Genomic DNA, 10,242 nt, shown 5'->3' on the forward strand with positions numbered 1-10,242 from the left:
AAAGATAAAAGTATACGAGAGAAGAAAGTTAATTATTGTAAAAAAGGAAATGCCTCTCATTTAGACCAGGACATCCAAAGAAGAATACGTCTCATTTAGATGGGACGGAGAGAGTAGTTCTTTTTATGCGAGAAAACGAGTGATGAATGAGACATTCATAGATAATTTGTGATGAACTGGAAGTTGAAAAAAAAGGAAGAGAAAGAATAAAAAAGTACTCCCTCCGTCCCACAAAGATTGTCCCATTTTTCCATTTCCGTCTGTCCCACAAAGTTTATCACATTTCACTTTTTACCATTTTTAGTAGTGGACCCTCTATTCCACTAACTCATTCTTACTCATACTTTATTATAAAACTAAAAGTAGGACACACATTCCACTAACTTTTTTAACTCATTTTTCATTACATTTCTTAAAACCCGTGTCCGATCAAAGTGAGACAATCTTTGTGGGACGGAGAGAGTATAATATTTTGATAAGTGGAAAATTTTCATTATCTGTTTGTATCTTTTTTTTAAAAAAAATCAAATTTCCAAATGCCACAAGCAAAGCCCACTTGAAGGGTGTGACCACGAGAGCGCCAGATGGCGGGGCGTGTGTACCGCCAATTGGGGCTCCTCCCGTCAGCTCAGGCAGGCCCTTGGGATGGGAGCTCCGCGGCGGCAACCCGTCACCGTCTCCTCCCACGGGATGGGATAATCTCCAACGGGCTGATCTTTGCGGATGCTCTTACACATCCCTTTTTATTACTCCAGAAATTATCAAGATACAACTAGTTAACACATCACTTATTATTAGAATTTATCAACATACAACTAGTATTTAACAAAGTCAGCCGCGCATGAATACATCCATCCCCAATGCAATGTTTGTGGACTATTTGTCTCGCCTATATTCACTATATAATAAATACTCCCTCCGTCTATGATTAAGAGTCCCAATTCTAAATGGCACAGGTTTTAAGAAATGTTAAGAAAAGTGGGTGAAGAAAGTTAGTTGAATAGAGGTCCCACTTGTATATATTAGTTTTAAATGATATGTGAGTGGAATGAGTTAGTGGAATGTGAAGTCTCTTTACCATTTATGGTAATTATGAACCGGGACTCTTATTCGTGGACGGACCAAAATGGAAAAACGGGACTCTTATTCGTGGACGGAGGGAGTAGGACTTAGTTATGTGCACAAAAATGATTTCTCTTGAACAGAACAAGAAGCCGCCTCCATTTCATCACTTCTTTTTTCTTCGACTATTCGCCTTTTTAGTCCCTCTGCTGCCACCTTCACAAGACGTCTCTGCAACTACTGCCTCAGTGTTGCTATCAGTTGGCTCATCATAAGTAGCTGAATGTTGCTCTGAATTCTGAGTTTCAAGGCATGCCATCAAGCTTTGCAACTGCATGTACATAAGCAACCAAGTCTCACCATTAAGTACTTTACTCTTCTTTTTCTTTTTCTTTTTCTTTTTCTTTTTCTTTTTCTTTTTCTTTTATTGAGAAGATTAAAGCTACGGAAAAAGAAAAAGAAAGAAGCATACCTGCTTCTCCAACTCTTCAATCCTTTTGTCCTTTACTAGCAAAAGTTTCTTCTCCCTGATACAGATTTTTCTTTTTTAGAAAACTACATGAACAGAAAATAAAAACAAACATGTTCCCTTGTAACCATCTAATAACAAAAGGCTCTAGGTAAGAATTTAGATGGTCGTCTTTGTAGGAAAAACTGGGACTATATGGTCCTTCTCAAAAAAATAGCGCCTTTAGGTGGTGACATACTACCATTTTATGGAACTTTTGTAAATCAACATTAATCACCAATCCCTAGCAAGTCTAACAAAGTTGCAGAGGAGGTGGATAATGGTGAAGGCTACAAATGACCAGTTTATAAGTGGAACTAGTCTTTCTAGATTAGTTGCAACATTAGAATCATGATATAAATCAAGTGATTATTCAAGCAAGCAAATAGGGTGAGAGTGCTTTTCTTAAGTCCATTTGAAGGAAGAACGGCATGACTCATGAATAGACCAAAATGCAGGTATATCGTTTACCAAAAAACAGGTAAAACATTTTTGCCGTATATCATGCATTGCATGAAGAAAAATGTTACCTTTCTTCGGTATCTTCTATCTTAGATTCCCAAATGCTTTGGTTCCTTAGAAGATTGTCATTGATCTAAACGAGGAAAATCACAATGAGTAAGATGACAAGTGATGTAAACGAACAAGTCGTGTACTTTTGCTTATTTTGATGTCATCAATCTAAAAAACTGCACTAGATACACAAGGATAGATGTGAAAATTACCCACCTCATCAAGAAATCTCTTTTGCTCAATGCCCTTATCAAGCTTCTTTTGCAATTTCAGCAGTTTTGGGTTTTCACTCAAAGCCTTTTCAATAGCTAAGGAAGATTCTCTTTCAGTGTCTTCTTCAACTTCTTGCAATAAGGACTCAAAATACTGAACCAAGGAGGATAGAGTTCGAAGTGTGAGTGGATATGCAATTTCCCAGAAAGAAAAACAGTAAACGGGATGGTACAGATCAAAAATACTGTTCTGCAGTGCTAAATCAGTAAATCCATGAATGCACACCTGATCTAGTAAATCAAATTTTGCTTAGAAGGTAGGAGATGGCTCACTTTTTTCTGGCTTTCAAGTTGAGAAGTAAGAAGCTCATTGTACTCATTCTTTATCTGCGTAATGAATAATATTGTCAAATAGACAACATACAGACTAAATATGAGTATAAATATAAAGTTATAGAAGTTGTAAAAGTTACATATTCAACTTCATCACCCAATGAGTCATTATGCCCCGTAGACTCACTCAAACCATCGGAATGCCTCACACAGTGGTGATTTAACTCAACCAATTTTCCATCGGTTTTAGATTGTATCAATCGGTGAACATAGTTGTCACCAGCATAGTCCCAAACACGTTGTGTTTCCAGTTCAAGGGAATAGCAGTGTTCAGTTTCTTTCCAGTGACCAATAGCATGACCTTCCCTATACCTAAAACACAATGAGAAGCATTAAAAAAAACATCAATTGGCTTTGTTCAAGACTCAAGAGTCATAAAACAATATTTGGATACAGTAAGATATAGTCTCAATGGAAAACAGATACTGTACCTTCCACAGCCAACAGAACCACATATAAGACACATCCAAAGATTTTCTGAAGTTTGACAAACATAACAAACAGATTTCTCAGGCTGTTGCTGGCAGTACCGGCATACCTATTCAAGTTATAATCAGTGACGTTAGTCTATATCCAATTTGAAAGGCGCCTATACCTTAAAAAGTAAAAGCACATGATAGTAATGTAGCTAAGCAGCAGCAGCAGATTGAATGTGATTAGCACCGCATAGTAAAGTAGAGTAGACTATCCCCCATATACCGAGTTACATGCTTATTGTGTCCACTCAGACTAGGTTAATTAAGAAAGCAGATTATTTAATTTACGGATCTAATAATGCTTTGAATTGTAATGTTTCATCCCCTTGGGTACAAATTTGTCTTAAACTTGACTCGGCTCACACATGTATGCCCAAGGGAAAAAATAATCATGAACAATCATAAATCATATAATTTCAGCACCCACCGGGCAAGAAGAATCGGTCCATTTAGACATACAAGAGCAGTGAAAGGAGTGATTGCAGATTGTAGTGAGAATTCCAGCAGTATCTTGGTCTAGTCTCTCTGCAACCATTGACAGGTGGTGTAAACCATAGTTGGAAATAACAGCTTCAGAGATTAGCCATATCATTCACAAACCCATAGAGCTATGAAATTTTCAGATTACACAAATTACAAATCTTAAGATTTTGGATGCCAACTCACCCCCTCCCCCTTCCACACATTGTAAGTAAATATTTAATATCTACATTTTATCCATGAAAATAAATTAATTTTGTCCCAAATGGAAGTTCGAAAAAGTGTACCAAGACAAACTGGACAATTAGGCAGCTCTGTAGAGCTTGCCGAGGAAGGCTGTGAGTGCTCAATTGACCCAGTATATTGTATATCTACAGTGAAGAACATGCGGCACGTTTCCTCCTGCATACAAGGAGATAAAGAGTTTAAGGGTATAGAGCACGGTACAGGAATATACATCCAGAGAGAGAGAGAGAGAGATCACCTCAAGTGATGAAAAACACTTTCCATTGTACAGCTTGTAAAAATAATCTGCATTTTTTTGATCATCAAGCCTGATTAACACACTGTAGCGATCTTCCAATCCTTCTGTCCTGCATTACCCCAGACATACTAGATCATCAGTGGAAAGCATAAGGAGAAATCCTTCCCTACAACAACAAAAATTCTGCCATGATATTCACCAACCAACCTCACAATTCGCATTTCCAACATGTTCTGAATAAATGGACCACAGAACTGACAGAAATCTGCATAAGTAGTATGATTGGGGACCCCGAGTACACAAATAAGAGGATTTCTCTCAATCTGAAAGGCATTAAAAAGTTATGTATAGCCGCATAACATGTAAATAACCAAAGAGAAAAAAAAATGAGGTACAGAAAGACACATCAATAAATTGCCAAACCTAAATTATTGTCATGAACAGAGCATCATGCACACAACAAAGCGGCATATATCTGTTTTATCTTCTCGCAATATCCATTCAAGAATTGCACGTTAAAAAGTGTGTTGTATGCAACATTGGCATAGGCAGTATCTAGAGGAATAAGGATCATGTGCGGATAGGAATAAGGGCCACGTGTATCATCCGAACTGACACAAGAAGAGGTAGTACGGGAAATGTGTGAGCGAAGGAGCAGGGGATTGGAGTGCGTAGCAGAGGATTACATCTGAAGCAGGTGTGGGATGTATTTAAGGGGGGACCACTCTCTCATTCGGCATGTTAGTTGTGTGATTGTTCATTGGACTGAGGATCCGGGATCCATAGCATTCTATCGTTCTCTTTGTCGTGTTCATTCCGTTGTCATTTACTTTTACTTATCGCATTGTTCTTAAGATCTCATTATTAATCTACTTTGGTGATTGTCTTGTTTCATTGCTGTGTTCTATTGCTTATTGTGTTGTTGGTGGTTGTGTCAATTGGGGTTTGAGCCGCGATCCTAGCTGAATTGAGCTCGAATCGTAACAAAGTGTCTTTTTCTATGAATTCAACATAAGGTTGGTCTGTAATTACGACTGCAGTTTCAAAGAGAAAACTACATAAATGGAGGACTAACAATCCGCTAAACAACCCCCCTCTACAATCCGTCCATACCTATTTTCCTTACCACTCCACATAATCATATTTATAATCTATAGCAGTAGAAATTCGGTCAAAAACTTTCTCTAAAATGCAAGAACAATAAGATCAAAACTCAATTTTCAGCAGACTAGGCAACGACTGGATCTAAATTGACCTCTCATAAAGATTACAGACTTCAGTTGAATAATCAAGTGTGTTTACCGGAAGTTGGTCGGATGATGCGTCGTTTCTGAAGAGATGCATAACGCCTGTGATCTCTTCGATTCTAGGGTTTCCGGAAGAGAAATTCAACGCCTGAGCAGTTGCAGACCCGGAGGGATCTCCTATAAAGTCCACATCTTCAATCGGACGGAACAAATCCTCCGCCGGAGCTCCGGCGGCGGCGCTAGAACTTGTCGAAGTATTTTCCAGCATGTTGTGCTGAAGTAACAGGAGTTGAAGAGATTGCCTCTTCCAATTTTGGAACGATAGGATTACAATTTACAGAAATGAGTCTGGTAAACTTGCTCAATTTCAATTTCAATTTTCTTTCAAATTATAGGGATTAAATTTAAAATATCCGTAATAAGGATAATTAAATCAAATCAAATCAAATCAAATCAAAATATTAAATTTATTTTGAAAATTTAGAGGAATAGGGTTATTAGCCCGTAAATATAGTACTCCCTCCGTCCCGGAGTATTAGACTCACTTCTTTTGGGCACAAGATTTAAGGAATTGATATTTAAATAGTTAAAGTGGAGAGAGTAAAGTATGAGAGAGGGAAAAAGTAGGGGAGAGAAGAGAGAAAAAAGTAGGTGGAGAATAAAATAAGATAGATGTTTTTTGCTAAAAAAGGAAATGAGTCTAATATGTTGGGACATCCCAAAAAGGAAAGTTGGTCTAATACCTTGGGACGGAGGGAGTATAAACTTACACTTTTTCCTGCTTTTCCCTGAACTTTTTTTTTTTAATATAAATGCATGAACTTTGAATTTTTTTTATTTTTCCATCAATGAAGAATTTCGATTAAATTGAAGTTGATGTGGAAATACATATTATTTTATTATCTATGTGCCCAAAATATAGAATAAATAAAATCTGAAATATTTATAATAATTAAAAATTCGAAATTTTTTTTAAAAAAAAGGAAATCGGCGACCGGCCTGGCGGTTTCGCCGTGCAATAGATAGCCGCGGCGGCCGCCGCTTTTCTCTCTCCTCCGGCTCGTCTCGGCGCTTTCGGGGCGAAAGCCCTTCCGCCCCACAAAAGCCGTCCGCCTCCGGGGCGGACGCTTCCACCACAATAGACTGCCGCGGCTTAGCCGCGATCGGGGCGGCCGCTGCGCCGCCCCTATTGTGGATGCTCTTATGAATTGTTTGAATTTTTGTAAAAATTAACACTTAGTGTCAGTGGCGGATGCAGGGGGCGGTCGCCCCTTCCGACGGCCAAATTTTACTTGTCACCCGACGGATAACCGCTATGTTCGTCCCCTCGCCGGCTCTTGCGTCGCCTCAAAGAACAAACGATTTTATATATATTAGAGAGAAATAATGCGTAGAATTAATGGAGAAAAGGGTGTGGTTGTAGAATCTACCATTTGTACAGAGATTGCAGGAGAATGAAATTAAAATTGTTTGCAGAAGATTGTATAGAAGAAGAACGTATAGAGGGAGAGAGATGAATTAAATGTGTTCGTGTAGGGAGTGGGAATAAGTTAATAAGATAGAGACGCGTGGAGTGATGTGTCAGATTCGTAAATTGATCAAATCTTTATCTCACTTTAACAAATATCCAAATAAATTTGAAATTAGTGTGATATATTCATGATATTTATATATTGGATGAAGATTATAATCATATTCATATTTATGCAATTACACACATGGACATAGTGCAAAATAGTTAGTTTTACAATTAACTGATTCTATTCTATTTATTTGTTTTATTTTCAAAAGAAATATTCTTACAATTTTTTAAAATTTGAATTTTATTAGTTCATTCATTAATTGGATTATGCGCACGACAATGCTACACAATATCAAATCCCATCAATCCTTGACATGAACAGTGATAAAGAGTACATGCGCCACTGCATATTCTAATTGATATGACCAAAATACCCTTTTAGGGCTAAAGGGTCATTTAGTCAGAAAAAACAAGATACGTGATTATGTTTAAGGTTAGAGACATTCGGAGATATTTTTTTTTCTAATGGACCTGCAGTGCCATAACTGGAAAAACTGGAAAGGTTAGGAATTTTTGATGTAGTTCACTCAAAAGAAAATAAATATTGAAGTATTAGGATATACAAATCCGATATAAACATGATAAATCTCGAAAAGCACTATAAGATTAATATTGACCGTACAAATTTTATACTAATAATTATTAAAACAAATAAAATGACTAGTAAACGCTATATACGCGTATTTCTTCGCATGTTCTAATTAACTTAACTTCTAAATAAATTAATTAATGTTATTATAATTTTTTTATTAAATTTAATTAACATGAATATTCGGTGTTTTTAAAAAAAGATGAGATAAAATAGGATTGAGAATATGTAGGGGGTGTTCGCTTTGCAAGGTTGTATCCCAAATTAAATTAGTAATGTATTGTTGGGGTTTGGTGCCCCTTGCACAGCGAAAGTCATGCATTCACAAATAAATCACACATATGGATCTATTTGACATATTATGGGATCAATTTATCACATGTTAAATAATCAATTGCATGCTAGAACACATATAATTCACAAATAAGGAATCAAAACCCTAATTCATGAATTTCTACGGTTTAGAAATACCGATCTGATTCCCCAAAGAATCGTGGATTGCTTGCGCCTTCTCCACATGATGCTCTTCGTACTCAACCACGAACCTTCTAATCTGTATCCCAAACTCAGAATCTGACCTTTGGGTGGGCAAAGCTTGTCAAAATCAAAAGGACTTAATTAGAGAAGAAAACTGAATTAGAGAAGAAGACTGAATTTTCAGTTCCGTGAGAACTGAGAAAATTTCGTCCAGTCAGAGAGAGGAACGATTTTTTACTAAAAATTAATTATTCAATCTCCTTTCTAACTAATTAAATTGAGCTTCAATTTAATACAAGTCCAACAGAATATTATTATCAGCCAGACAGCCACTACAATAAAATAATATTGACTGCCCGACCAATCCCAAATTACGAGTAATCCGGGCTTTACCTCTTTAATTTATTATTTCTCATGTTTAAGATATAAATATCCATTAATTAATTTAAGAGTAAAAGTCAAAATTGGTCCTGAACATAACTATTTTTATAATGAAATATCATTTTTATAATTTAAATATAATGTTTAATTTTAAATAGATTTATTGCTAAAAAATAAAATAAAAACGAAATAAAGTAGTGGGACCATGGACAGTGATGAGAATGGATGGTTAAGGGATAAATGGTTGCATGTGTTGTCTCTTAAATAAAGGATGATATAAAAAATGGTGCGAGGCTCGTGAATAGTTAAGGGATAACGATTGTGGATGTTGTAAACACTTATTTGATTTTTAACTGATTCCAAGTATGATACTCCCTCCGTCTCATGATAAGTGAAACATTTTTTTGGGAACGAGATTTAAGGAATTGATATTTAAGAGCACTCCCAATGGTTCGGCGATAACACTCGGCGATTTTTCGCCGAAAATCGCTGAGTTATCACCGGCCGTTGGGTGTGTTTCGGCGATAATTCGGCGATTAACGCCAACTCCCGATTCATCGCCGATTTATCGCCGAATTATCGGCGCCCACTGTAGGCGCGATTCGGCGATTTTTCGGCGTTTCTTTTTTTTTTTTTTTTTTTTTTGAGTTAGGGAAAAATAAGGGAGAAACCATTGGAGCAGTTGGCTAAAAGTTGGCTAAAAATTGAGGATAATTTTTGGTGCTGATGTGGCGCTGATGTGGTAGGAGTTAGGGAGAAATACAGGAGTTTTTAGGGAGAGCATTGGGAGTGCTCTAAAGAGTTAAAATAGAGAGAGTAAGTATGAGAGATAGAAAAGTATAGAACTAAAGAGAGAATAAAGTAAGTGGAAAATAAAGTAAGACAAATGATTTTTTGCTAAAAAAAGAAATGACTCACTTATAGTGGGACATTCCAAAGAGGAATATGACTCGCTTATCTTGGGACGGAAGGAGTATAGATTACACTCCCTCCGTCAACCAATAGTTGGTTTGCTTTGACTGTGCACGAATTTTGAGAAATGTAATAAAAAATTAAAGGATAAATATAGCAGAAAGTGGATCCAACTTTTATATATTACTCCCTCCGTCCAACATTAGGAGTCCCAGTTGAGTTGGATGCATGTTTTAAGAAATATTTGAGTGTGTAATAATTGGAGTGTGTGATAATGGAATGTGAGACCCATTTGCATTATTATTTGCTTTATTCTTTGGATGTGTTTTTACTTGTGCTTTATAGTGTTTTATTTTATAATATTTTTATTTCACTTTTTATGGAAATATCTAACCGGGACTCCTAATGCCGGATGGATGAAAATGGTCAATTGAGACTCCTAATGCCGGACGAAGGGAGTAGTTTGATAATAAAATGAGAGTGAGATAAATTTAATGGAATTTGGATTCCATCACCAAATGTACTAAAAAAACAAATGAGACATATATTGGTGGACATACGAAAATGAAAAAATGAGACACTTATTGACGGACTAAGGAGTAGAAGTAAATTCTAATATGAAATAAATACGTTTGATTATAATCGAATTGAGCAAACCTATCGCATTCCATTTCTTGCACCCCAAAGTCCTTGCTGAAACTACGACAACGCCAATCTCTACAAGCAACATGGATATGAACGATACTTCAAGCCCGAAACCTTGCATTTGCAACTAAAGGCCCAAGCGCTAGATCATTAAGCCTACATGATTTTAATCATCCTTATCTATAAATTATGATTTAATTTATTAGTCCGTACATCGTACGAGTGTGATACTAGTTATAATAAATTAACAGAGAAAAAAAATAAAGTAGGAGAGAGAAACG

The 10,242-nt window shown here is 36.4% G+C and overlaps 1 protein-coding gene across 1 annotated transcript; it reads right to left on the minus strand.

Moving 5' to 3' along the window:
* Positions 1–773: 773 nt before the first annotated feature.
* LOC125199979 (BRAP2 RING ZnF UBP domain-containing protein 2-like) lies at positions 774–5,746 on the minus strand. The gene is made up of 12 exons (XM_089057775.1): positions 5,431–5,746; positions 4,336–4,451; positions 4,129–4,237; positions 3,932–4,046; positions 3,592–3,689; positions 3,120–3,226; positions 2,769–3,000; positions 2,629–2,682; positions 2,300–2,449; positions 2,101–2,165; positions 1,535–1,589; positions 774–1,393 (listed from the first exon to the last, which is right to left on the minus strand). Exons 1-12 carry the CDS (start codon positions 5,641–5,643, stop codon positions 1,229–1,231), a joined length of 1,479 nt encoding a protein of 492 aa, XP_088913901.1. The 5' UTR covers positions 5,644–5,746; the 3' UTR covers positions 774–1,228.
* Positions 5,747–10,242: the final 4,496 nt, after the last annotated feature.

This window comes from Salvia hispanica, chromosome 4 (genome assembly GCF_029641045.1).
Source record: "Salvia hispanica isolate PSC_SH4W2 chromosome 4, Shi_PSC_v1, whole genome shotgun sequence".
Classification (NCBI taxonomy): Eukaryota; Viridiplantae; Streptophyta; class Magnoliopsida; order Lamiales; family Lamiaceae; genus Salvia; species Salvia hispanica.